This window comes from Manis javanica, chromosome 3, assembly GCF_040802235.1.
Source record: "Manis javanica isolate MJ-LG chromosome 3, MJ_LKY, whole genome shotgun sequence".
In the NCBI taxonomy this organism is placed as follows: Eukaryota; Metazoa; Chordata; class Mammalia; order Pholidota; family Manidae; genus Manis; species Manis javanica.
This window is the reverse complement of record NC_133158.1, coordinates 77,470,450-77,495,927: the sequence shown is the minus strand read 5'-3', so window position 1 is coordinate 77,495,927 and position 25,478 is coordinate 77,470,450. Positions and strand designations below refer to the sequence as shown.

Sequence of the window (25,478 nt, the reverse complement as noted above, 5' to 3'; positions counted from 1 at the left end):
CCTCTAGGTCCATCCATGTTGTGGCAGGTGGCAAGATTTCATTATTTTAATGGCTGAGCAATATTCCATTGTATATATGTACCACATCTTTGTCCATTGATCTATCAGTGGACACTTGAGCTGCTTCCATAGCTTGGCTATTGTAAATAATAATGCAATAAACATAGGATAAACATAGGGGTGCATATATCTTTTCGAATTAGTGATTTTGTTTTTTAGGGGTAAATTCCTAGACGTGAACTTGCCAGAAATACGGAAATGTGGTATTTCTATTTTTAATTTTTTGAGAAATCTCCGTATTGCTTTCCATAGTGACTGCACCAGTTTACATTCCCACCAACAGTGTAGGAGGGTTCCCTTTTCTCCACGTCCTCACCAATACCTGTTATTTCTTTACTTTTGGATAATGACCATTCTGACCGGTGTGACGTGATACCTCACTGTGGTTTTGTGTTGTGGTTTTGTTTTGATGACTAGTGAGGTTGAGCATCTCTTCATTGTTGGCCATCTGTATGTCTTCTTTGGAAAAATATTCAGTTCCTCTGCCCATTTTTTAACTGGAATGTTTTATTTTTTTGGTGTTGAGTTGTATGAGTCCTTCATATATATTGGACATTAGCCCCTTATTGGATATATCATTTACAAATACATTATCCTTACTGTAGGTTTCCTTTTTCTTTTTTAAATTGATGGTTTCCTTTGCTGTGGAAAAGATTTTTAGTTTGATATATGTAAGGCTGGAGGCACGGGAGGGAGGGGTGAGCACTTCGGACGACCTCAGCCCTAAAGAGATCAACAGATTCTGGCCTGATGACGTGCCAAAATCCCCGGCTGCTGCCCCCTCCCAACCTGGAAAAGGTGTCTTAGGCTAGCCAATCCTCGTGCTGCTGTAAACCTGTGCTCTTCCTCCCCCTAACTTCTTTAAAATCTCGCTGCCTGCCCTGCTGGGCATGACTTCTCCGGCCTGTGACTAACCAGACCGGCAAACATCACCTGGGATTGCGCCCTATTAAACTTTTGGCTCCTTTGTAGCCTCCTCACCTGGTTATTTCGGCTCGATTTTTACCTTACAATATAGTCCTACTTATATTTTATTTTGTCTCCTTTGCCTAGCAAGACATCCATTAAAAAAAAATTACTAATGCTGATGTTCAGTAGTTTACTGCCTATTTTTCTTCTGGAGTTTTATGGTTTCAGGTCTTATATTTAGCTATTTAAACCATTTTAAGTCTATTTGCTTATATGGTGTAAGGTGATCCAGTTTCATTTTTTACATGTAGCTGTCCACTTTAACCAATGCAATTTATCTATTGAGACTGTCTTTTCCCCATTGCATATTCTTGCCACCTTTGTCATAGAATAATTGACTGTGTAAGCATGGGTTTATTTCTGGGCTTTCTGTTCTGTTCTATTAATCTATGTATCTGTTTTTGTACCAGTAGCATACTGTTTTGATTGCTATACATTTATAGTATAATTTGAAATCAGGGAGCATGATATCTCCAACTTTGTTCTTCTTTCTGAAGATTGCTTTGGCTCTTCAGGGTCTTTTGTGGTTCTAAATTTTAGGATTATTTGCTCTAGCTGTAAAAAATTTCATTGATATTTTAAGAGGGATTGCATTTAATATGTAGATTGCTTTGGGCAGTATGGCCATTTTAACAATATTAATTCTTCCTATCAGTGGGCAAGGAATAATTTTCCATTTGTGTCTTCAATTTCTTTTATCAATGTCTTACACTTTTCAGAGTACAGATCTTTCACTTCCATGGTTAGATTTATTCCTAGGTATTTTATTCTTTTTGATGCAACTATAAATGGCATTGATTTCATAATTTCTCTTTCTGCTCATTATTTGTATGTCAAAGTGCAACAGATTTCTGTATGTTGATTTGTATCCTGCTACTTTACTGAATTCAGTTATAATAGTTTTTTGATGGATTCTTTAAGGTTTTCTATATATAGTATCATATCATCTTCAACTGTCAAAATAGTAACTGTTTTACTTCTTGCTTACCAATTTGGATGCCTTTTCTTTCTTTTTCTTGTCTCATTGTTATGGCTAGGACATCCAGTGCTATGTATAGAAATGGTGAGAATGGGAATCCTTGTCTTGTTCCTGATCTTAGAGAAAAGTTTTCAACTTTTACCATTGAGTGTGATTTAGCTGTGGGTTTGTCATATATAGCTTTTATTATGTTTATATATATTCCCTCTATACCCACTTTGCTGAGCATTGTTAATAAATTTTGAATTGGGTTTGCTAAGAGAATTTTGGCCTCTATGCACATTAGCAGTATTGGTCTGTAATTTTCTTTATTTGCAGCGGTTTTGTCTGCAATATGATGCTGGCCTGGTAAAATTGAATTTGAAAGGTTTCCTTCCTTTCAGCTTCTTGAAATAGTTTGAGTAGAAGAGGCATTAACTCTTCTTCAAATGTTTGGTAGGATTCACCTGTGAAGCCATCTGGTTCTAGACTTCTGTTTGTTGGGAATTTTTGATTACTGATTCAATTTCATTACTAGTAATCAATCTGTTCAAACTTTCTGTTTCTTCCTGGTTCGGGCTTAGTCAAGATTGTATGTTTCTAGGAATTTATCCATTTGTTTTACATTGTCCTATTTGTTGGCATATATATAATTTTTCACAGTAATCTTATTGTTTGTATTTCTGTGGTGGTGTAATTTTGCCTCTTTCATTTCTGATTTCTTTTATTTGAGTAAAGGAGGACACTTTACATGTAGGAATTTTATCTCCTGCTTTTAAGAAAAAGAAGGACAAGCTCCCTTCCCAGCAACAAAACACTAACCACCACTTATACTCACTAAGAAACCTCCAAAGTCTCAAACCCTTGTTCTTCAGTGAACTTTTGTTGAAAACAACACTCCTCAAATTTTCTCCTATAACTTAATAAAAGCTGAACTTCCCTTTGTCTTCTGGGACTTGCTTATGGTTTGCCATCGTTTGCTTTTTCCAAATTCTCAAATAAACTCATTTTGCTAGTAAAATAACTAACTTTTATTTTAAGGTTCACAAGTCATTTTCCAAACACCCGTAGAAGAGTTTTGACCATGCTACAAGACACGTAAAGTTTAAGTGAGACAATGACAGGAATTTGTAAACATAAGCCTTTGGAATGACATAAGTATTTCTTTAGTGTTTTCTTCCAATAGCATTCTCTTCTCAGGTGTGGGAGGAAAGCATCCTTCCTTTTTAGAATCACCTACCATAGTTCCCAGCAGGCTGGTCAATCGCAACTCAAGCACTGACCTCAGAGAGGACTTTGAAAGAAGTACCTAGTAACTAGATTAGAAAATACCTAGGTTTAAAAATTATACAGCATTAAAAATTATGAAGCTTTAAAAAAAATAAGCATTAAAATTAAACAAGTGTTCTTAAAATAAAAAAGTATAAAGCATTATTTTAAAAAAATCCAAATCTAATAATGTCTTCATACCTAAGTATTATGAAATACAGGAGACAGGAACATGTGGAATGACTCAAAGGGATGCAACTGGCATCTTCAAGATTATTTAAGTCATTCAGCAACATGTAAATTGAGGGATGAGAGAGAGAGATTAGAATTTAGAGAGAGGACTAGCTGCATAAATAATTATCAGGGCCCAGTATAAAATGAAAGTGTGGGGTCCCTTCTTCAAAGAGCAGGGAAAAGATAACATTAAAGGTACTAAAATATTAAGCTATTTCCTTTCTTACGCTATCTGTCTCTCAACCTGTCAGGGTAGTTTTTCATTTGCTATTTAATAAGGTTAAGCTCCCTCAAATGAGGACATTTGTTGGGACCTGCAGTTCTCACAGGTGCACAGGGACCTGCCCTGTGACTTGACACATGTACAGAACACACAAGGCCCACCAGCTCTAGGGTTCTCTGTCCTGAAAAATCCTCGACCTATATTCTGTACCCCAGCTGGGGCAGGAAGTCAAGCCAGCTATGTCCTTTTGCCCTCCTCCTGGCCTAACCCAGAGAAAACTGGCAATTCCATAGGATGTGTTATGCACCTGGATCCTGGATGGGGTTGGACATCAAGCTGCTTGGGGAATGCTTGGTCGTGCTGCAAGTGGAGGGTGTGTGTGGAGGTGCATCATCTAATTGAAGAAATCAGCTGCCCTCTAGAGCCCAAACTTTCAAAGTGAGGAGGCAACAAGAAGTGGGCCCACCTGTGAGCTGAGTCTCTAGGCCCCAGGCACATGCTCTATTGTCCTATTGTACTTCACTTAGAAACACAAATTCAAAGGCACAATTATTAAGACTTTAATAATAGTGATTGCAGAGCATTAATCCCCACTATGGGATGAGTCTGAGCGTTGCACCAGTGAGACTGCATTGGTTGCACATCTTGAAGTTGGCTCTGCCTACAGATTAAAAGAACTTTAAGAACTTCCCCAGCCAATTGCAATTTACAGACCTTATTTGAGACCTGATTTTAACCAACATGCTGGACAGACCATAGGGGTAATTTGCATATTGATTGGATTTTTGATGATACTAAGATATACTGTTAATCATTTAGGTATTATTGTACTGTGATTACATTTAATAAAAAAGGAGTTCTTGTATTTCCAGATACATACTAAATATTTACAGCTGAAATAGCATGATAGTTGGGATTTGCCTTAAAATAATAAGAGGGAGGGGTCAGTGGGTAAGGACATGGATGAAAAAATGACGAGGAGTGGGTAATAGTTGAAGCTGGGCTTGAGTAAGAAGGTTCATTAAAATACCTTTTTATTGTTATGTACTCTTTTAATTACTTTTCATGATAAAAAGTTTTAAACAGTTGCAATGTGCTTAGGGATTGAAAATTTTAAATCCCACAATTCAATCCTGAAAAATAGGAAAAATAAGCACCACCTGTACTATTTGTAATTAAAAACAATCTTAAAACAAAAAAAAAAAATACTTCATACAAAAAAGTTTATTCATAGTACACACATGGAACATCCAGGTGCCCCATCAATAGGTGAGTATATTAGCAAACTATAATATGTATTTGTACAATGGACAACTACTCAGAAGTAAAATGGAATAAACTATTGATTTACACATCAACGTGAGTCCCAAAATATTATACTAAGTGAAAAAAGCCTTACAAAAAAAGTACACACTGTATGATTCTGTATATATCAAGTTCTACAACATGTAAAACTAACCTATGATGGAAAAAAAAATCAGACCAGTGGTTGTTTCTGGATGGGAGGGGAAGGGTTGAATGATAAGGGTATAAGGGAACTTGCTGTTAATGGTAATTTCTATATCTTTATAGGTTTGGGGTTAATTACACAGCTTGTCAAAACTCAGGGAATGTTAAGATTTGAGCATTTTATTGTATGTAATTTTACTTTAAAAGGAAGCTTAATAAATATTGAAGCAGTAGTTAATGAAAAACTTGGACTATACACGGGGAGGTGTACAGTGTATTGTACTTTAAAAAACAAGATGAAGGGATAGGTAGATGAATAGATTTTGAAAAAACAACCATACTAAAATGCTGATACGAGTATCAAAGTGGTGATTTCATGAGTGTTGACTGTAAAATTCTATAACATTTTTTGCAGGAAATAATGCATAATAAAATTTTGGAACATTAATAAAGGAAGCCATCTTTTGGAAGAAAGTGGTATTACAGGTTGGTTTAAAAAACACGAGGAACAAAACAGGTTTTCATGATTTAGTATGAAGTAACTGCTTATTATTTTTCACAAATTCTATTGGTTCTTACTCATGGGCCCCAGCTCTCTTCTTTGGCTGAAAATCTCTCCACTGGCCAAGTTGCTACTCAGATTTTACTTCCTTTACAACAAATCTGCAAATAGTAAATATTTCAGGCTTTGTGGGCTAAGGCAAAATTAAGGATATTATATAGGTATTTAACTGGAGAGAAAACTAATCTCCACAACATTTTCACTGATGAAATTTAAAATATAATAATACTGAGTACAGGTTTTTGTAAAACAAGTCTACTAAAGGGAATGAAATTCTTTTTTTGGCCGATAGAGGATAAGCTTTCTCTTAATTAGGGTTCAAAGTTATTCCCTGTCATCATATTCCATTGCAAGTGTTTCATCTTGTGGATAAAATGAAGGTCCCTATGGCCAGGATTCTCACCTGGCCCTGGCCTGCTAGCTCACTACATGTGTGAGCAATACATTGCTATTGACTCTATATAAAGAGCTCTGCCCAGTGCTCTGGGTGGCAGGTGGCATGGCACATGGCTGCAGGAGAGCAGAGACTGGAGTATTAGCAGCACCAAGGACAAAGGCTGAGATAGCTGTGGGGGCAGAGGCCCAGGGGCAGAGACTGGCTTGCTACATGCAGACTTGCTCTGAGTGGACAGCATTCTAGTGATGGACCTGTCACTGTGGGAATAGGTTGGGTATAAACCCTTTCACCCCAAGAACGTTTTGCTGTCAATTTCTTTGGTCACATTGAATACATAGTGAACTTGCCTGGGGCTGAAACCCATTAGCAAGACACATGGTATGGTATTATGTATGACACGTGAAATGCTATCAAGTAAAAGTGTTCCTGTGATTTGTACTGTAGTGTGTGGCCGCGGGATGAAGTAATAGGAATGCCATATAGGGTCTCAGTCATGAGTACTCTGTTGTACACTATAAAAGCAGCCATAGACAATAAGCAAGTATGTTTACATAATCCAGTAAAATTTTATTTGTGAGCTTTAAAATTTGAATAACATAATTTTATGTGTCATGAAATACTACTATTCTTTTGACTTTTCCCCGTCACTTAAAAAGTAAAAACCATGATTAGCTATAGGATGTACAAAAGCAGGTGGCTGGCTGGATTTGGCCTACAGACTATAGTTTGTCAACCCCTGCTACAGAATATGTATATAAAGTAGCTTTTTGAGTTTAAAGAGATTGTTATTCATAGTTCATCTGTATTATAGCCTGGGTTGTAGTTAAATATGAAAATCTTAGCAATTTCAAAGCTTTGAAAATACAATTTCAGTAAAGAAAAAGGTGACATTTATTTGCATTCCTCAGCATATCAATATACTTTATATATTTCCGTTTGATATTATTCTCTTTTAACTAGGAAGGAAGAAAAGTCATATGTTTTTTTTTTCTTGAGAGGGCATCTCTCATATTTATTGATCAAATGGTTGTTAACAACAATAAAATTCTGTATAGGAGACTCAATGCACAATCGTTAATCAACCCCAAGCCTAATTCTCAACAGTCTCCAGTCTTCTGAAGCATAATGAACAAGTTTATACATGGTGAACAAGTTCTTACATAGTGAATAAGTTCTTACATGGTGAACAGTGCAAGGGCAGTCATATCACAGAAACTTTTGGTTTTGATCACGCATCATGAACTATAAACAATCAAGTCAGATATGATTACTTGCTTGATTTTTATACTTGATTTATATGTGAATCCCACATTTCTCCCTTATTATTATTATTAGTTTTTTAATAAAATGCTGAAGTGGTAGGTAGATGCAAGATAAAGGTAGAAAACAGTTTAGTGCTGTAAGAGGGCAATTGTACATGATCAGGTGTGTGCCTATAGACTAAGTATTAATCCAAGCGAGACAAGGGCAACAAAACATCCAAGGATGCAGAAGATTTCTCTCAAAACAGGGGGGTGAGGTTCTAAGCCTCACCTCTGTTGATCCCCAATTTCTCACCTGATGGCCCCCCTGCGACTGTGCCTGTCTTAGGTTGTTCCTCCCTTGAGGAATCTTACCCGTCTCTGGCTAACCAGTCATCTTCCGGGGCCATACAGGGAAATGTAAAGTTGGTAAGTGAGAGATAAGCAATATTGTTTGAAAAAGGTTGGCTTTTTACTTCTTTGCAGATTTATGCCCTGTGGCTTCTATGCCCAGCATTTGTCTTGAGGTATCTTTACCACTTGGAAGAATTATGATACTCAGTAATTTTTGATATGAGGTACGAATTCTACTAAAGGGTTGTAATTAGGAAGGAAGAAGAAAAGCTATAGAAGTAGCAGACGGAAGAACACATGGGAAGATTATTTCTTTGACATACCTTCTTGTAGTGCAACATAAGTATGTATAGGTTTTAAACTACTAATTAAATTGCATACACACATTGACATAATAGGAATACAGCTACATAACCAAAGCAGACCTACAATTACCAGCCATCTCCAGTGAAAGCAAGAAAACCAGTTAGGTACCCTAGGCATTTGTGAAAACTTATCAATGATATGATGGATATTGTCTAACTGAATTTGAATAGTTTGAGAAAAATCAGACAAATTAAAACAACACATTCCTGGGAACTGTTCCCATCCCATTTGTTCTTTTAACAGTAGATAGTCTATAGTTGCAAGATTTTGGAGCGCTGCAACTTGCACTTCTCCTAATTCTTGGTTGAGTTCCAACAGTATAGATCCAGTCAAATTTGTTGTTTTACTGTATGCACAGGCCAGCTTAGATATCTCCTTCTTCATTCCAATGGCAAGTCCAGGAACCGGTGGGATGAATGGAGCTACAACTGCAACAGCACCAGGATATTTGTTGAAATTTTTTGATGATCATCTTCTGGATTGACTCTTCCAGAGGATGTTGATGTTGGAAGTTCTTCTTCATATTGTCTCTTAATTCATTTTCTGGGTAGCCAAATTAGGCTTTGATCCTCTGTATAAACACAAACAAACCCTTTGCCCACACTTTCATATGCCCTTTATACCACTGTGAAGAACCTATTGGAGATCACCACACAGGAACTGCTTTTTTTTTTTTTAAGAGAAAGGAATATTATCAGAAAAATGTACTTCCATAGCTGATCATCTGACACCCTTTAAAAGATCAAAATTAAGGATATGTAAAGCATGCATGAATCGTTGATTTATAGTTAGTTTTATCCTATCAGGGAGTAATCCCCCTTTTCTCTCTCTCTTTTTTTTCTTCTTATCATTAATCTACAATTACATGAAGAATATGATGTTTACTAGGCTCTCCCTATACCAAGTCCTCCCCACAAACCCCATTACGGTCACTGTCCATCAGCATAGCAAAATGTTGTAGAATCACTACTTGTCTTCTCTGTGTTGCAGAGCCCTCCCCTTTCTCCCATGCCCCACATTATGCATGCTAATCATAATACCCCCTTTCTTCTTCCCCACCCTTATCCCTCCCTGCCCAACCATCCTCCCCAGTTCCTTCCCCTTTGGTACCTGTTAGTCCATTTTTGGATTCTGTAATTCCGCTGCTGTTTTGTTCCTTCAGTTTTTCCTTTGTTCTTATACTCCACAGATGAGTGAAATCATTTGGTATTTCTCTTTCTCCGCTTGGCTTATTTCACTGAGCATAATACTCTCCAGCTCCATCCATGTTGCTGCAAATGGTAGGATTTTCCCTCTTCTTATGGCTGAGAAGTATTCCATTGTGTATATTCCATTGTGTATATTCCATTCCATCTTCTTTATCCATTCATCTACCAATGGACATTTAGGTTGCTTCCAATTCTTGGCTATTATAAATAGTGCTGCAATAAACATAGGGGTGCATCTGTCTTTCTCAAACTTGATTGCTGCATTCTTAGGGCAAATTCCTAGGAGTGGAATTCCTGGGTCAAATGGTAGGTCTGTTTTGAGCATTTTGATGAACCTCCATACTGCTTTCCACAATGGTTGGACTAATTTACATTCCCACCAGCAGTGTAGGAGGGTTCCCCTTTCTCCACAGCCTCGCCAACATTTGTTGTTGTTTGTCTTTTGGATGGCAGCCATCCTTACTGGTGTGAGGTGATACCTCATTGTAGTTTTAATTTGCATTTCTCTGATAATTAGCGATGTGGACATCTTTTCATGTGTCTGTTGGCCATCTGTATTTCTTTTTTAGAGAACTGTTCAGTTCCTCTGCCCATTTTTAATTGGGTTATTTGTTTTTTGTTTGTTTAGGCGTGTGAGCTCTTTATATATTCTGGACGTCAAGCCTTTATCAGATCTGTCATTTTCAAATATATCCTCCCATACTGTAGGGTTCCTTTTTGTTCTATTGATGGTGTCTTTCGCTGTACAGAAGCTTTTCAGCTTAATGTAGTCCCACTTGCTCATTTTTGCTGTTGTTTTCCTTGCCTGGGGAGATATGTTCAAGAAGAGGTCACTCATGTTTATGTCTTAAGAGTTTATTGCCTATATTTTTTTCCAAGAGTTTAATGGTTTCATGACTTACATTCAGGTCTTTGATCCATTTGAGTTTACCTTTGCATATGGGGTTAGACAATGGTCCAGTTTCATTCTCCTACATGTAGCTGTCCAGTTTTGCCAGCACCATCTCTTGAAGAGACTGTCATTTTGCCATTGTATGTCCATGGCTCCTTTATCAAATATTAATTGACCATATATGTTTGCGTTAATTTCTGGAGTCTCTAATCTGTTCCACTGGTCTGTGGCTCTGTTCTTGTGCCAGTACCAAATTGTCTTGATTACTATGGCTTTGTAGTAGTGCCTGAAGTTGGGGAGTGAGATCCCCCCTACTTTATTCTTCTTTTTCAGGATTGCTTTGGGTATATTATTCAGAGTCTTTGGTGTTTCCATATGAATTTTTGAATTATTTGTTCCAATTCATTGAAGAATGTTGCTGGTAATTTGAGAGAGATTGCATCAAATCTGTATATTGCTTTGGGCAGGATGGCCATTTTGACGATATTAATTCTTCCTAGCCATGAGCATGGGATGAGTTTCCATTTGTTAGTGTCCCCTTTAGTTTCTCTTAAGAGTGACTTGTAGTTTTCAGGGTATAGGTCTTTCACTTGTTTGGTTAGGTTTATTCCTAGGTATTTTATTCTTTTTGATGCAATTGTGAATGGAATTGTTTCCTGATTTCTCTTTCTATTCGTTCATTGTTAGTGTATAGGAAGGCTACAGATTTCTGTGTGTTAATTTTGTATCCTGCAACTTTGCTGTATTCCGATATCAGTTCTAGTAGTTTTGGAATGGACTCTTTAGGGTTTTTTATGTACAGTATCATATCATCTGCAAATAGTGACAGTTTAACTTCTTCTTTACCAATCTGGATACCTTGTATTTCTTTGTTTTGTCTGATTGCCGTGGCTAGGACCTCCAGTACTATGTTAAATAACAGTGGGGAGAGTGGGCATCCCTGTCTGGTTCCCGATCTCAGAGGAAATGCTTTCAGCTTCTTGCTGTTCAGTATAATGTTGGCTATTGGTTTTTCATATATGGCCTTTATTATGTTGAGGTACTTGCCCTCTATTCCCATTTTGCTGAGAGTTTTTATCATGAATGGATGTTGAATTTTGTCAAATGCTTTTTCAGCATCTATGGAGATGATCATGTGGTTTTTGTCTTTCTTTTTGTTGATGTGGTGGATGATGTTGATGGATTTTCGAATGTTGTACCATCCTTGCATCCCTGGGATGAATGCCACTTTTTCATGGTGTATGATCCTTTTGATGTATCTTTGAATTCGGTTGCTAATATTTTATTGAGTATTTTTGCATCTAGAATTATCAGGGTTATTGGTCTGTAATTTTCTTTTTTGGTGGGTCTTTGCCTGGTTTTGGTATTAGGGTGATGTTGGCTTCATAGAATGAGTTTTGGAATATTCCCTTCTCTTCTATTTTTTGGAAAACTTTAAGGAGAATGGGTATTATGTCTTCTCTGTATGTCTGATAAAATTCTGAGGTAAATCTGTCTGGCCCGGGGGTTTTGTTTTTGGATAGTTTTTTTATTACCGTTTCAATTTCTTTGCTCGTAATTGGTTTGTTTAACTTTTGTGTTTCTTCCTTGGTCAGTCTTGGAAGGTTGTATTTTTCTAGGAAGTTGTCCATTTCTTCTCAGTTTTCCAGCTTGTTAGCACATAGGTTGTTGTCCCGACCCGCGGGATTAACGTGGAGTGTAGCCGGAGACACCTGCAGAAATGAACAAGCAAGGGACACAAAGAACGACCAGCAAGACAGGATGTCTGATCAAGCTGGCGCAGTTTATTTGCAGCAGGCTTAATTTATACCGATCAGCAAGGAAGGGGAGGGTCGGAAGATGATTGGTCACCAGGTGGTGCTAGCAGGAATGTGTACAAGGGTGATTGGGTCTCGGTGGGCACTGGCGGGAATAGCAAACCCGGAAAAGAAGCAGGAAATCCGCCATCTTGTGGGTGTGGGCCCTTTTGGTCTCCGGCATCTCCTCCTTTTCTATTCTTTTTAGGAGGGGTTGGGACAGGAACTTGGAGCTTTTTATCTACTGGGTAGACGGTGCCTGTCTTAGGTTTAGAGGTTTTGTACCTGGCCTCTGTTTTTCAGGAGCTTGCCTCTTTTTGGAGTCGGCCTGATATCTTCAGGGGAGCTTGCCCCAATACTGGATCGGCCTATGTAAATAGGAGCTTGCCCCAGTATTAGATTGGCCCCTGTTATTTTTTACCAGAGGTCTTATGTCTGTCCTGTTTTCCTGCAGGTACAACCTCTTAATTACCCGTCATTGACTACCCGCCTAATTGCCCAGAGATGTTGTCAAGGGACAGGACAAGAAACCTTGACATAGCTCGTTCCTGGTTTATTTTATTGCCAGCTTAGGGCTCTATGTAAAGATTCACACCTTGGTCAGCTAAAGCAAGGCGGTGATAATGAACTTGGATGGGCTTTGCTACGAGGGAGTCAATTTGCTGTTTGATTAACATTGTAAGTTTTTGAAAAGCCCAGGGGCTGAAAGAAAGTACCAGTAGTAATCCTAAAAGAGGGCCTAATATAGGAAGGAGGTACGGGAGGAGTCCATTCAGTCCTGTCCAAAGAGGGTTGTTCTGGAGTTCTTTCTTTCTTCTCTCGAGATCTTCTTGGAGAATCTTTATTTTATCTCGAACAATGCCGGACTTGTTGGCGTAGAAGCAGCATTTTTCCTGTAAGGCTAAACAGATACCTCCCTGTTCTGCTGTGAGGAGATCTAAACCCCGACGATTTTGCAAAACTACCTCTGCGAGTGAATCAATTTGGTCTTGGAGATCATTGATTGTCCCTGAGAGAGTCTTAACATCATTAATTAACTGATGGGACAGCTTATGGTAGGAATGTATGGCTATTCCTGCCCCTGCTCTTCCTGTGGCCACTGCGGTAGTAATCCCGAGGCCTACTAGGAGTGGGATAAGCTGGATGGCTCTTTTAGAGCGTGGATGCCCTGCTATATACTCAAAGCTGGGTATGGGGATAGGTTCTTCTCCTGGGATAATATCAATATCTGGGAGAATACTGGCTTGCACACATAACCCAGTCCAATTTGAGGGTAAGGCAGTGAAGGCTAGGTTTCCTCCACAGACAAAAACTTGTCCAATAGCGGGGCAGATAGCTGAGGAATAATTAGAAACTTGGGAGCAATTTGTGAAAGAGGCAAATCCTACGTTCACGTCATCACTATTATTCTGGGGCTGCTTTTGTATGCATAGGGATGTGTTAAATCCTACAGGCTGTACTCTAAAGGGTGAGTTAAGAGTACAATTCTGTTCTGGCAGTATAGTGGTAGCGTTAGTGGGAATTGCGAGGGGCATAGGTGTACCAAGGGTCATGCATAGCCAGCAATTTTCAGCAAGGCTGGGATTAGTAGCGTTTAGTGCGCTATGGGTGGCTTTTAGAATATCAGCAGTCTGGGTGTCTAGATCTATGCCACGAGACTTAGGCAAGGCTAGAGGGTGATACTCTAGGGGAGGGTATATTTCTTTGATAATTTCTTCAATTTTCTTTTGAACTTGGGCTTCTCTTACTTTGTCTGTTGGTCCACCGCCATCAGATATGTGAATCGGGGCTTGCGGTGGCCAGCAAATCGCCTTGCCAATTTGGCCATGGCAGGAGGCTTGTGCATATTTAGAATGTCCTCGGGGATTGCTATAATCATACTCGCCTCCAAAAGAACCAGCATAACCATTTTGTAAGATGGCTGTTAGATATTTTTTGCCATCGGCACCGGTGCACTGCTGGACAGTGCGGTAACAGGTAGAGTGTAATTCAGTGGCTTTTTGGCAGGGGTCGGGACAAGGCCCTGGTTTGCCATTAATTGTAGGTATAATTTTGGGCTTTTTTACACATTTCCAGGACTGGGGCTGCCAACCTCTTCCGGATGAAAATCCGCCTGCAGAGATATCTGCTGTGAGGTATGCTATTTTATCTTGGCATTCTATAGGTCCTTTGGTGGTAAGCTGAGGTCCGGCTATTAGTTTTTCCCCTTGAGATGTTATTTGTTTATGTCCTCCCAGACTAGGGTCTAAATCCATTACTCCTCCCTTACAATCACAAGGGCTTCCAAACAACTGAATGTAGAGTTCTTCTTTAGTTGGAGGGGGCCCAAATCCTCCTAAGACAGCAGTGACTATTACAGTAACCATAAGGGAATGGATAGCGGACATGATGATATTTTAGGGTTTAATGAAAATAGGCAAGATTACTGGTAGTGGGCTTACAACTGTGCTAACAAAGGTCAGGTGGGCTTACCTTGTCCAGTGATGATGAACACTTATCTTCTTCCTGAAAGGCAAGGAAAAACTGTTCTCAGGGTGGATTCTCCTCCCTGGAATGTATTAAGTTATTACAATTTTGTTTTGAAGAAGTATTGATGGGCTTAACAAGGCATTCGGGTAACCATCGAGGTCCGTTTCCTTGCGTATCATATACACAGGCGTGACCTCTACCCCAGATAAGGACTGGGTCGGGACCATGCCATTTAAAAGTTAAAGGATCTTTCCATAGGACTTCTGCAAATTGGGTTTTTGTTTCTTGGTGCCACAACCTGTCGGCGGCTGACTTATTGTGGCTATCTAATTGTAAGAAATTGAGTGTAAATAAAGCATGATTAAGGAGGTTTCTTGGAGAGCCTCTTATAGGGTACGCTGTGTTGGTTTTAAGTTTGTTAATTGTACTCTTTATTGTCTGATGGGCCCGCTCGACTATTCCTTGTCCTTGGGGGTTGTACGGGATACCGGTGATATGCTTGATTTGAAATTGGTGACAAAAATTTTGGAATGCTTGCGAAGTGTATCCAGGTCCATTGTCTGTTTTAATAGTCTGAGGCTTACCAATAACAGTAATGCATTGAAGAACATGGGCTATGACATTCTTAGTGGCTTCCCCACTGTGAAGGGTGGCAAATATAAAACCACTGTAAGTATCAATAGTTACATGGGTATATTTAAGAGCTCCAAATTCAGGAATATGGGTAACATCCATTTGCCAGATCTCATTAGGGAGTAAACCTCTCGGGTTGACTCCTAAATGGGGGAGGGGCAGTGAGGTAACACACCCTGAACAGTCTTTAACAATCTGCCTAGCTTATTCTCTAGTAAGTTTAAATAAAAGCCAAAGAGTATGAGCATTCACATGGTGAAGAGCATGATATTGACTAGCTTTGGTAACTGCATCGGTTGTAACAGAATATGTGAAGCGGGTATTTTGATCTGCAAGGGCATTGCCTTGGGAGAGGGGACCAGGAAGGTCGGTGTGGGCTCGTAGGTGTCCAATATAGAAAGGGGCTTGTCTGCGTAATATAAAGGTCTGGAGTTGTTGGAAGAGGGAAACAGCATTGGTAGAGGGCTTAATGTGAGGGACTGTTTCTAGAATAGGAACTGAATATGATATATAAGCACTGTCGGTATACAGGTTAAAAGGGACTTGGCTCAACACTTTGAAAATCTGTAGGATAGCAAATAATTCTACAAGCTGAGCTGATTTGAAAGGTGATTGAATGCTGTGACTCTGTGAATTAATAACAGAGGCAGCTATACCTGAGGAGGAGCCATCAGAGAAAACTAAAGGGGCGTTGTCTAAAGGAGTGGATGAGGTTATTTTTGGGAAAATAAAAGGATGTAATCGTGAAAACTGAAGGAGTCTGTGTGAGGGATAATGATTATCTATTTTACCTTGGAAAGAAGTAAGGGCTATAATCCAATCATCTTCATTTTGTAAAAGCCAATCTGTTTGCTCTTTAGTATAGGGGATGATAAGCTGATCAGGATCTCTGCCAAAATACTGACGGCTTTTTTCCCTACCCATTTTTATGATCTTTGCAACTAGCAAAGGGTATGTAATGAGGACTTTAGATGGGGAAGAGGGCAAATGAATCCATAATAGGGGATTATTCTGCCATAAGACCCCAGTAGGAGTGTGCGGCGTATTACAAATGATGAGAGCGAAGGGCCTGTCATAAGATAGGAACGTAATTTGTTGTTGTTGTATAGCTGTTTCAACAATATTTAAAGTTTCTTTTGCTTCGGTGGACAGTTCCCGAGGGGATGAGGGATTGGGGTCTCCTTGAAGTATATCAAAAAGGGGTTTTAATTCTCCAGTGGTTAATTTAAGATAGGGTCTGAGCCAATTAATGTCCCCTAAGAACTTTTGGAAGTCATTCAGTGTATGTAAGTGTGACGTTCTTAATCGAATTTTCTGGGTGGTGATTTTATTCGAAGTTAATTCAAAACCAAGGTAGTAATAGGGATCTGTTAATTGAATTTTATCTGGGGCAATTTGAAGACCGAAAAAGGTAAGATGGGTGGTCAGTTCTTGACTGCATGTTAGGACTTGAGTGCGGGAGGCTCCAGCTAGAAGGATATCATCCATATAATGAATGATATAGATGGAAGGCCATCGGGTTCGGAGGGGATCTACGGCTTGGGCTACAAATTTTTGACACAGTGTGGGGCTATTTGCCATACCTTGAGGGAGTACTTTCCATTGGTAGCGGTGCATGGGTCCTTTAAAATTGGTGACAGGAATACTGAAGGCAAAGCGCTCTCTATCTTGGGGATGGAGAGGAATGGTAAAGAAACAATCTTTAAGATCAATGATGATCTTGAAATAATTGGCTGGGATGGCTATAGGAGAGGGGAGACCGGGTTGAAGGGCCCCCATTGAGAACATGGTTTTGTTGATTTCTCTGAGGTCTTGGAGGAGTCTCCATGTTCCTTATTTTTTCTTAATTACAAATATTGGCGTATTCCAAGGAGAAGTAGTGGGTTCTAAGTGTCCAGCAGCTAATTGTTCCTGTACTAACTTAGTAGCTGCTGTGAGTTTTTCTTGATTCAAGGGCCATTGATCTACCCAGACAGGCGAATCTGATTTCCATTTTATTTTGTCTGCATGGGGTACAGGAAGGTCAATGGCCCTCATGGAAAATTGTTGTTCCCTAATCCTAAACGGTCATTCTTGGGTATAACAGTAAGGGGTTCTTTTATGCCTTGACTGTATTTTCCTAAACCTTGGCCAAGCAGATAGCCTTGATTAAGCATTTGTCGGGCAATTATGTCATTTGGGCTGGCCATGACGAGCTTCAATTGAGATAGAATGTCACGGCCCCATAGATTAATGGGCAATCCAGCGACTATGTAAGGTTGGACTTGTCCTGAATTTCCCTCCTTATCCTTCCAAATTAAGATCTTAGAACTTTGCTTTGGGTTAGTAGATTGACCAATGCCTTTGAGATGGGTTATGGACGTACTGCAGGGCCAACTGGGAGGCCACTGTTGGGCTGATATTACTGTAGCATCTGCTCCTGTATCAACTAAACCTTCGAAGGACTTGCCTTCCAATTGTAGGGTTAACAATGGCCGTTCAGTGGTAATTTGTTGCACCCAATAAGCATCAGAGGAACCAAAGGCAGCATTCAATCTGAAATTTTTATTGTAACTTTTGTTTGTTAAGTCTAACGGGAGCAATAGGAGTTGAGCTATTCTTTTTCCTTTGTAAATAGATATTGGGCCTGACGGAGCAGAAGCTAGGAGGGTAATTTGTCCTGTATAATCATTATCAATAACTCCTGGTACAATATGAAGGCCAGCTAATGTAGAGCTCCCCCGTCCTAATATTAGATCAAAGGTATTGGAGGGTAAGGGTCCATAGGTTTCTGTGGGGAGCAACTGGATACCTTGATCGGGTACTAATATTGTGTCGGTGGCGGAACAGAGGTCCAAGCCTGCGCTTCCTGGGGTGGCACGGGAGAGGGAGCTGATGCTTGCGCAGGGAGGATTTGCTGTTGTTGAGCTTGGGGAACGAACCTGATAGCCCCTTGGTTCGTATTCAGTGGTGGGGCCAGGGGCTGGCCCCTCTGGGAGTTTCCCTGGAGTGGTGGAAGGGGGGTACCTTCAATATTCGTTTTAGAACGGCATTCATTAGCCCAATGGAAACCACGCCGACACCGAGGGCATAGGGTTTTGGGGGGAGTACGAGTCAGGGGTGTATGAGGTAGGGAAGTGCGAGGCGGGTGAGGCTGAGTCTCTGCCTGGCATTGGCGGGCAAAATGTCCTGGTTGTTTACAATTAAAGCAGGTTTTTTGTTTATTACTATCTATTCTGATATCTTTAAGTGCCATTCCTATGGCTAATCCAATTGCATGGGAGGTACCTATACCTGAACAAAGTTTAATATAATCAGTGAGACTGCCACAGCGATGGGGTCTTATGGTTTCTTGGCAGGACGGATTAGCATTTTCATAAGCTAGGTGTTTAACAAAAGCACTTTCTGTTTCTCCTCCCCCAACTAGCCGCTCAGCAGGGTCAGTTAGGCGACTAATGAAATCACTGTAAGGTTCGTCAGGCCCTTGGCGGATTTTTGCTAGAGAAGTAGTGGCGGAGCCTTTGGGAGGGAGGCGTCGCCACGCTTTAAGGGCTGCATTTTGGACTTGAGCTAGGAGACCTGGGGGGAAGGCTGCTTGGGCTTCGTTTGTTTCATAGGGACTTCGCCGGAGAAGCTTATCTCTTGTCCATGAGCGTGAGGTTTTACTCTCACTATTGCGCTGCGCGGTCTCACGGCAGTTCTCAACAAAATCAGTACGCCACAAAACATACTCTCCTCCTGACAGAGCAGCTCGGGCTAGAGAAAGCCAGTCATTAGGGATCAGCCACCGATCACTCAGGCTTTCAATTAATGCTAATGTGAAAGGAGCTGCGGGGCCGTAATTGGTAACAGCTGCCTTTAAGTCTTTTAAATGTTTAAGATTCAGGCGGCGATACTTTTGGGCTTTAACTGGATCTCTTATGTTGGTACTGGGCTCTTCATGGTCTGAGGGCTCCCCCTCGGGATTTTGTTCTTGGTCTGAAATATATGAATCTTGAGAATCGGGGGCATTTTCATCCTCACTCTCTCCTACGACTTCTGGGGGGGTTTCTGGGCGGCGACCACGGACGAGCGGGCGGCCGTGAGTGACTGGAAAGGCTAAAACTGGGTTCTTAGGTTTCGCATTCTTCATGGGTTTTTTAGGAAGCGACGAAGCATGCGCGGAATGTAATGAAGTGAGCTCTGAGTCAAGGGCTTTAATCTCTTTAACGAGCTGAACATGTTCACGCTTTTGTTGTAGTATCTCTTTAAGCGAAGAGACTTCTTTAATTAGAGAAAGTTTCGCTTGCCTGATGGGGTCAATGGAAGGAGAGAGGCTGTGGAATACTTCTAGAGTAGGATTTTGAGGTATGGGGGCGCTTTTTGGAAAAGTGGGATTATACGGAGGGGGTTTATAACCTATGTAGGAGGTATTAAAAAAGGGTGGTGCCGTAGGGCGCCAGGGGTCTTTTTCAGCCTGGCAAGGGATGGTCTGTTTTTCTAGGGGCTCTTCATTTTGCGATCTGAAGGACGTAAGTGTAGGATAAATATTTGGAATTTTAGGGGGATCAGCTATGTCCTGGGTATCAATTTTATCATGGGTATTTGGAGATTCTGTGTCTGGTTGAAATTCAGGGGATTTGTTAGTAGGAATTATGGGTTCGTCAGGAATATCTACGGCTACTGAAGGGCAGGCAGAGGGCGGTCGGGAGTCCTCTCTGAGAGCTTTTTCTCCTGTTTTGATTATAGTTTTAATGTCGGGATCTTGTGAATGAACCTCAAGGACGTCATGAATAAGGTTCCAATATGAAAATGCTGAGACGGGAACCTTTTCAGGGCCAAAGGTCCGATAAAAATCTTGAAGGGCATCACCAACTCTTTTCCACTGTTTGTGATCAATAGTGCCCTCTAGGGGAAACCAGGGACAAGTCTCATGGATAAAAGTAAAAAAATACCTAAGGTCTTTTCTTTTAACCCTAATTCCTCGTGTCCTGAGGGACTCCTTGAGTCCAGTAAGGAAAACTTCATGGGAGTTCAGAGAGTTGCCCATCACTATGGCCGCAACCCTTGCACTGTATAAATTTGATTCTTTCCTCCAATTTAGCGGCAATTACATCAATGTCCTGAAACACTGGAGCCACTCTCGTCAGCTCAGACGAGCCCTTGTTTACGTAGGACAGTCAGCAGGTACAATCCGCCTGCTCGGACCCTCTAGGGCAGGGACTCTGGAGTCGGAGTCCCCTGGGTATGCCTTTGAGGTGAACGACCGTTAGCCCAAAGTAAACACAAGGTTTTCAGAGAGGAACAACCAGTGAACAAAACAAGGAATAAATCGCGGCAGCAAACTGGAGGGAAGTGATAAGATCAAATGGACTGCTGAACACCCAAGAGGTTGTTTGGAATCTTGCTTGGGGGATTCGTCTACTCACCTCTCAAGGATCTGTATTACGGACGGGTGAGCCGCAGTGATCCTTCTCCATGCAGAGTCGACATCAGGTCAATACCCGTGCGGTGACTCAAATGAATGCCTGGCCAGGGCTTCCGAGCAGACGTTTCAGCAGGAGTCCCGGGGGGCCCCACGTTGGGCGCCAGTTGTCCCGACCCGCGGGATTAACGTGGAGTGTAGCCGGAGACGCCTGCAGAAATGAACAAGCAAGGGACACAAAGAACGACCAGCAAGACAGGATGTCTGATCAAGCTGGCGCAGTTTATTTGCAGCAGGCTTAATTTATACCGATCAGCAAGGAAGGGGAGGGTCGGAAGATGATTGGTCACCAGGTGGTGCTAGGAGGAATGTGTACAAGGGTGATTGGGTCTCGGTGGGCACTGGCGGGAATAGCAAACCCGGAAAAGAAGCAGGAAATCCGCCATCTTGTGGGTGTGGGCCCTTTTGGTCTCCGGCAGGTTTTCATAGTAGTCTTTAATAATTCTTTGTAATTCTGTGGAGTCTGTCATGATTTTTCCATTCTTATTTCTGATTCTGTTGATGTGTGTTGATGCTCTTTTTCTCTTAATAAGTTTGGCTAGAGGCTTATCTATTTTGTTTATTTTCTCAAAGAACCAGCTCTTTGGTTCATTGATTTTTTTCTATTGTTTTATTCTTCTCAATTTTGTTTATTTCTTCTCTGATCTTTATTATATCCCTCCTTCTACTGACTTTAGACCTCATTTGTTCTTCTTTTTCCAGTTTCGATAATTGTGATGTTAGACTATTCATTTCGGATTGTTCTTCCTTCTTTAAGTGTGCCTGGATCGCTATATACTTTCCTCTTAAGATTGCTTTCGCTGCGTCCCACAGAAGTTGGGGCTTTGTGTTGTTGTTGTCATTTATTTCCATATATTCCTTGATCTGTATTTTAATTTGTTCATTGATCCATTGATTATCTAGGAGCATGTTGTTATGCCTCCATGTGTTTGTGAGCCTTTTTGTTTTCTTTGTAGAATTTATTTCTAGTTTTATACCTTTGTGGTCTGAAAAGTTGGTTGGTAGAATTGCAATCTTTTGGAATTTACGGAGGCTCTTTTTGTGAGCTAGTATGTGGTCTATTCTGGAGAATGTTCCATGTGCACTTGAGAAGAATGTATATCCTGTTGCTTTTGGATGTAGAGTTCTATAGATGTCTATTAGGTCCATCTGTTCTAGTGTGTTGTTCAATGCCTGTGTGTCCTTACTGATTTTCTGCCCAGTGGATCTATCCTTTGGGATGAGTGGCGTGTTGGAGTCTCCTAAAATGAATGCATTGCATTCTATTTCCCCCTTTAGTTCTGTTAGTATTTGTTTCACATATGCTGGTGCTCCTGTGTTGGGTGCATATATATTTAGAATGGTTATATCCGCTTGTTGGACTGAGCCCTTTATCATTATGTAATGTCCTTCTTTATCTCTTGTTACTTTCTTTGTTTTGAAGTCTATTTTGTCTGATAGTACTGCAACACCTGCTTTCTTCTCTCTGTTGTTTGCATGAAATATGTTTTTCTATCCCTTGACTTTTAGTCTGTGCATGTCTTTGGGTTTGAGGTGAGTTTCTTCTAAGCAGCATATAGATGGGTCTTGCTTTTTTATCCATTCTATTACTCTGTGTCTTTTGATTGTTGCATTCAGTCCATTTACATTTAGGGTGATTATTGAAAGATATGTACTTATTGCTATTGCAGGCTTTAGATTCGTGGTTACCAAAGGTTCAAGGTTAACTTCTTTAGTATCTTACTGCTTAACTTAGCTCGCTTATTGAGCTGTTATATACACTGTCTGGAGATTCTTTTCTTCTCTCCCTTTTTATTCTTCCTCCTCCATTCTTTATATGTTGGTTGTTTTATTCTGTGCTCTTTCGTGTTTCCTTTAACTGCTTTTAGTGGGTAGTTGATTTCATTTTTTGCCTTTAGTTAGTATTTAGTTTGTCTGCTTTCTTTGGTGTGATTTTATTTTCTCTGGAGACATCTGTTTAGTCTTAGGAGTGCTCCCGTCTAGAACAGTCCCTCTAAAATACCCTGTAGAGGTGGTTTGTGGGAGCCAAATTCCCTCAACTTTTGCTTCTCTGGGAGTTGTTTAATCCTCCTTCATATTTAAATGATAATTGTGCTGGATAGAGTATCCTTGTTTCAAGGCCCTTCTGTTTCATTGCATTAAATATATCATGCCATTCTCTTCTGGCCTGTAAGGTTTCTGTTGAGAATTCTGATGATAGCCTGATGGGTTTTCCTTTATAGGTGACCTTTTTCTCTCTAGCTGCCTTTAAAACTCTTTCCTTGTCATTGATCTTTGCCATTTTAATTATTATGTGTCTTGGTGTTGTCCTCCTTGGGTCCTTTCTGTTGGGAGTTCTGTGTATTTCCGTGGTCTGTTCCATTATTTTCTCCCCCAGTTTGGGGAAGTTTTCAGCAATTATTTCTTCAAAGACATTTTCTATCCCTTTTTCTCTCTCTTCTTCTGGTACCCCTATAATGCGGATGCTGTTCCTTTTGGATTATTCTCACAGTTCTCTTAATATTGTTTCATTCTTGGACATCCTTTTATCTCTCTCTGCTTCAGCTTCTATGCGTTCCTGTTCTCTGGTTTCTATTGTATCAATGGTTTCTTGCATCTTATCCATTCTGCTTATATATCCTTCCAGAGTTTGTTTCACTTCTGTATTCTCCCTCTGGACTTCATTTCTTAGCTCTTGTATATTTCTCTGCATCTCTGTTAGCATGTTTATGAATTTTATTTTGAATTATTTTTCAGGAAGACTGGTTAGGTCTGTCTCCTTCTCTGGTGTTGTCTCTGTTATTTTGGTCTGCCTGAAATTTTGCCTTTACATGGCGATAGAGATAGTTTGCAGAGCTGGCATGAGTAACGGCTGGAAGAACTTCCCTTCTTGTTGGTTTGTGGCCTTCCTCTCCTGGGATAACAGCGACCTCTAGTGGCTTTTGCTGGGCAGCTGCATGCAGATGGGGCTTCTGATTCTTGCCGGGCCGCTATGGAGTTTATCTCCGCTGTTGCTGTGGGCTTGGCCTGCCTCAGGCTGCTGCTCTGATATTGTGGAGCGGCTTTGGAGGGGGAACAGCTGGGAGGCTGTTTATCTTTGTGAGGGGCCTCTGTGCTCCCTGCTTCCCAGGGGGTTAGAGTGCCCAGAGTTCCCCAGATTCCCTGCTGCTGGACTAAGTGTCTCAGGATGCTTCTGTCCATTTTTGGCGTCCCTGTCCCTTTAAGACTTCCAAAAAGCACTCGCTTTTCTTTGTCCCTAGGGTGCCAGCTGTGGGGACCCGCTCACAGGTCTTACTGTCCTGTTTCCATAGTATCTAGGATCCCACGCATGCACTGTGTCTGTGCTCTGCTGCAGATGGCTAGAGCTGGCTATTTAGCATTTCTGGACTCCCTCTCCCTCCCCGCTCCAACTCCTCTCCTCCCGCCTGGAGCTGGGGTGTGGGGCACTCGGGTCCTGCCGGGCTGGGGCATTTATCTTACCCCCTTCACGAGCACTGGGTTCTCGCATGTGTGGATGTGGTCTGGACGTTGTCCTGTGTCTTCTGGTCTCTCTTTTAGGAAGAGTTGTCTTTGTTGTATTTTCAAAAATATATATGGTTTTGGGAGGAGATTTCCACTGCTCTACTCACGCTGCCATCTTGGCTCCCCATATGTGTTTTAAAAGAGTATGAGATGACCAAAAATAGGTTACAGGGAAAATTTCGAGACATATTACTTGAAAATATCAGTACCAAATCTATGTACTGCATATACTTTTTTTTTCTTTTTAATAGGGGAGGCAGGGGGTCTAGATATATTCTCATCAATTAAAAATTGAAAGGAAACACACCAACATGCTTACAGTGACTCTAGGAGGGGGATTATGGAAGATGTTTATTTTTACTTTCTGCATGTCTCTTTTCTAAGATTTTTACAATAACATTTAAAAAATTGATGCATGCTACATAATTTAAAAATAGGAAATGTATTTTGAAGGACAAAGAAATCTAAAAATATATTTAAACTCCTTTGGAGATTATCTTTTAAAATTAAATTAGGTTTGAAAACTTGCGTAGCATTCTGTGCACAAGCAATTGTGCAGCAAAGCTATTCTGATAATTAATGTAGTCAGATCACTTTTATCTGCTACACTGGTATATGCCATGTATGAGAGGCACATAATTCACCCATACTCTGAATTTTCTTTCTTTTCATATAAATTCTCTTCAGAATTGACCAAGGTTTTCATATTTCTAACTGATGTCAATGGAGCCCCAAATGAGTTGGACCATAACATGTAATAACAGAATTAGGACTTGAGTATTTAAAAGTTACTTGGAAATTGATCCCCCTCCTAACCCTACATTAGTCAGGGTTCTCCAGAGAGAAACCCAACAGATTGCTTAATATTTATTTTATTTAGGAAGATATTTATTTTAAAGAAATGGTTTACATGATTATGGAGGCTGACAAGTCCAAAATCTGCAGGGTGTACTGACAGGTTAGAAACCCAGCAAGGAGCCAGTCTGAAGGCTGTGTGCAGTTTGAGGGAGGTCAGTCCTTTGTTGTATTCAGGTCACCTGATGATTGGATGAGGCTGATCCATATCATGAAGGGCAATCTGTTTTACTCAAAGTCTACTAATTTAAATATTAATCTTACACAAAAAACACCCTCACAGAAACACCCAAAATAATGTTTGATCATATATCTGGGTACTGTGGCCCAGCAAAGTTGACACATACAATTTACCATCTTATCCCCTCGTTTAAAAAATTAATCAAGATGGGGCATGCATGTGTGTGGACAGTAAAACTGCCACATTCTTATGAATGAACTTTTTAAGCTTTTAAGTACTGAAAGTCTTCCAAGTATAAATCAAAGTTAGAACTTTTTATTATTTAAACATTCACTTCATCTGGGAATATGATGAGTCCCTTCATAGGGTTCACTGCTGTTTAGAGACACTTCAAAAGAGATGATGAAAGAAAAATATC

The 25,478-nt window shown here is 40.4% G+C and overlaps 2 protein-coding genes across 5 annotated transcripts in view; one reads left to right on the top strand and one right to left on the bottom strand.

Annotated features, from left to right (window-relative positions):
- The window catches only part of CEP97 (centrosomal protein 97), a 70,430-nt gene that overhangs the window by 3,004 nt on the left and 41,948 nt on the right, over positions 1 to 25,478 (top strand). The gene's annotated exons all lie outside the window — the stretch shown is intronic.
- On the bottom strand, positions 11,919 to 14,573 carry LOC140848404 (syncytin-1-like). The gene has a single exon (XM_073231717.1). The coding sequence runs from the start codon at positions 14,363 to 14,365 to the stop codon at positions 12,548 to 12,550; it is 1,818 nt and encodes a 605-aa protein (XP_073087818.1). The 5' UTR covers positions 14,366 to 14,573; the 3' UTR covers positions 11,919 to 12,547.

Excerpts from the sequence above, each read along its gene's own strand:
- LOC140848404 (XM_073231717.1), bottom strand. The coding sequence starts at position 14,365 with ATGTCCGCTATCCATTCCCTTATGGTTACTGTAATAGTCACTGCTGTC.